The 1,188-nt window shown below is 42.9% G+C and overlaps 1 protein-coding gene across 1 annotated transcript in view; it reads right to left on the bottom strand.

Moving 5' to 3' along the window:
- Positions 1–792: 792 nt before the first annotated feature.
- Positions 793–1,188, bottom strand: part of LOC106013199 — a 6,139-nt gene continuing 5,743 nt past the window's right edge. Inside the window, exon 4 of the mRNA XM_013088273.1 lies at positions 793–928. Within this exon, the coding sequence (XP_012943727.1) occupies positions 793–928 (136 nt within the window). The remainder of the gene's footprint in view (positions 929–1,188) is intronic.

The raw sequence follows: 1,188 nt of genomic DNA, 5'->3' as shown, positions 1-1,188 counted from the left end.
CCCCCTTTGTTTTCCCTCTCCCCGCCCTTCCCATGGCTTTATTTCCCCTGACACAAACCCCCAAAACTTAAATTTGTATTATCTCCCTTGAGACAAAATTATTATTTTCACTATTTCTTATGTACTCATGACCACTGTGCTACTCCCTTGATGACATAGTGCTATTTACATTCCATTGATGCCAATATGCTATTTTTTTATTTATTAGCGGACGATACCCGTCCACCCGATAGAAAAGAGGGTCAGATTTCTCCGTCCCTCGGTATGCCTCGGGCAGTATCTGCCTCGCTAAACCAGTGGGCACAAGGCCGGAGGAGTAGCGGAGAACAGATACCACAGATGCCAATGTGCTATTCCTCACACACTGATGATCTCCCTTTGAACAAATCATTGTGTTTATCCCTCTATTACATTGTGTTATATGAATCCCATTCATGGCATTGTACTGTTCCTTACGTTCTGATGATCACATGACACAATGCTGTTATTCGTTTGATGGGAAAGAGTAACTTTCAAATGATGTCATTGAAATTGTGATATTCTTGGTGTACTGATAGTCTTCCCGCAAACATAAACACTGTTGTACTATTTCTTTGATTAAATTGTTCCATTCCTTACACACTAATGATCTCCCTTGTGCTTTTTTCTTACGTTCTGATAATGTCCCCTGAAATACAAGTATAACATTAGGCTATTCTTTACGTTTTGTTAATTTGCTTTGAAAATTATAACATTGTGCTAGTATTTACATTCTGATAATTTACCCGGAAAATTATAACATTGTTGTATTCCTTACGTTCTGATGATCTCCCCTGGAAGGTCGTGCCCCTGAGGCGAGTCTGTGAACCACTGGGCTGACCCCAGTGACGCCACATAGCCCCCGTAGTCTTCTATACTCAATTCACGGAGATAGGGCTCCAACTCTTCCCTGTGGATTGAGAGAGGGAGTGACAGAGAAAGAAAGAGGGGGAAGGTGAGTGAGTGTGTGTGTGTGTGTGTGTGTGTGTGTGTGTGTGTGTGTGTTGGAGTAAGAGAGTGCCTGGGAGAGAGCGACAGAGCGAGAGAAAAAGAAAGTGGGAATCGAAATGGTGAGCGACAAACAGACAAATGGGCAAACACAAAAGAGAGAGAGGGGGGAAGTGGAAAGAGAGAGAGAGAGAGAGAGAGAGAGAGAGAGAGAGAGAGAGA

This window comes from Aplysia californica, unplaced genomic scaffold (genome assembly GCF_000002075.1).
Source record: "Aplysia californica isolate F4 #8 unplaced genomic scaffold, AplCal3.0 scaffold00714, whole genome shotgun sequence".
Classification (NCBI taxonomy): domain Eukaryota; kingdom Metazoa; phylum Mollusca; class Gastropoda; order Aplysiida; family Aplysiidae; genus Aplysia; species Aplysia californica.
This window is presented reverse-complemented; position numbering and strand designations above follow the sequence as displayed.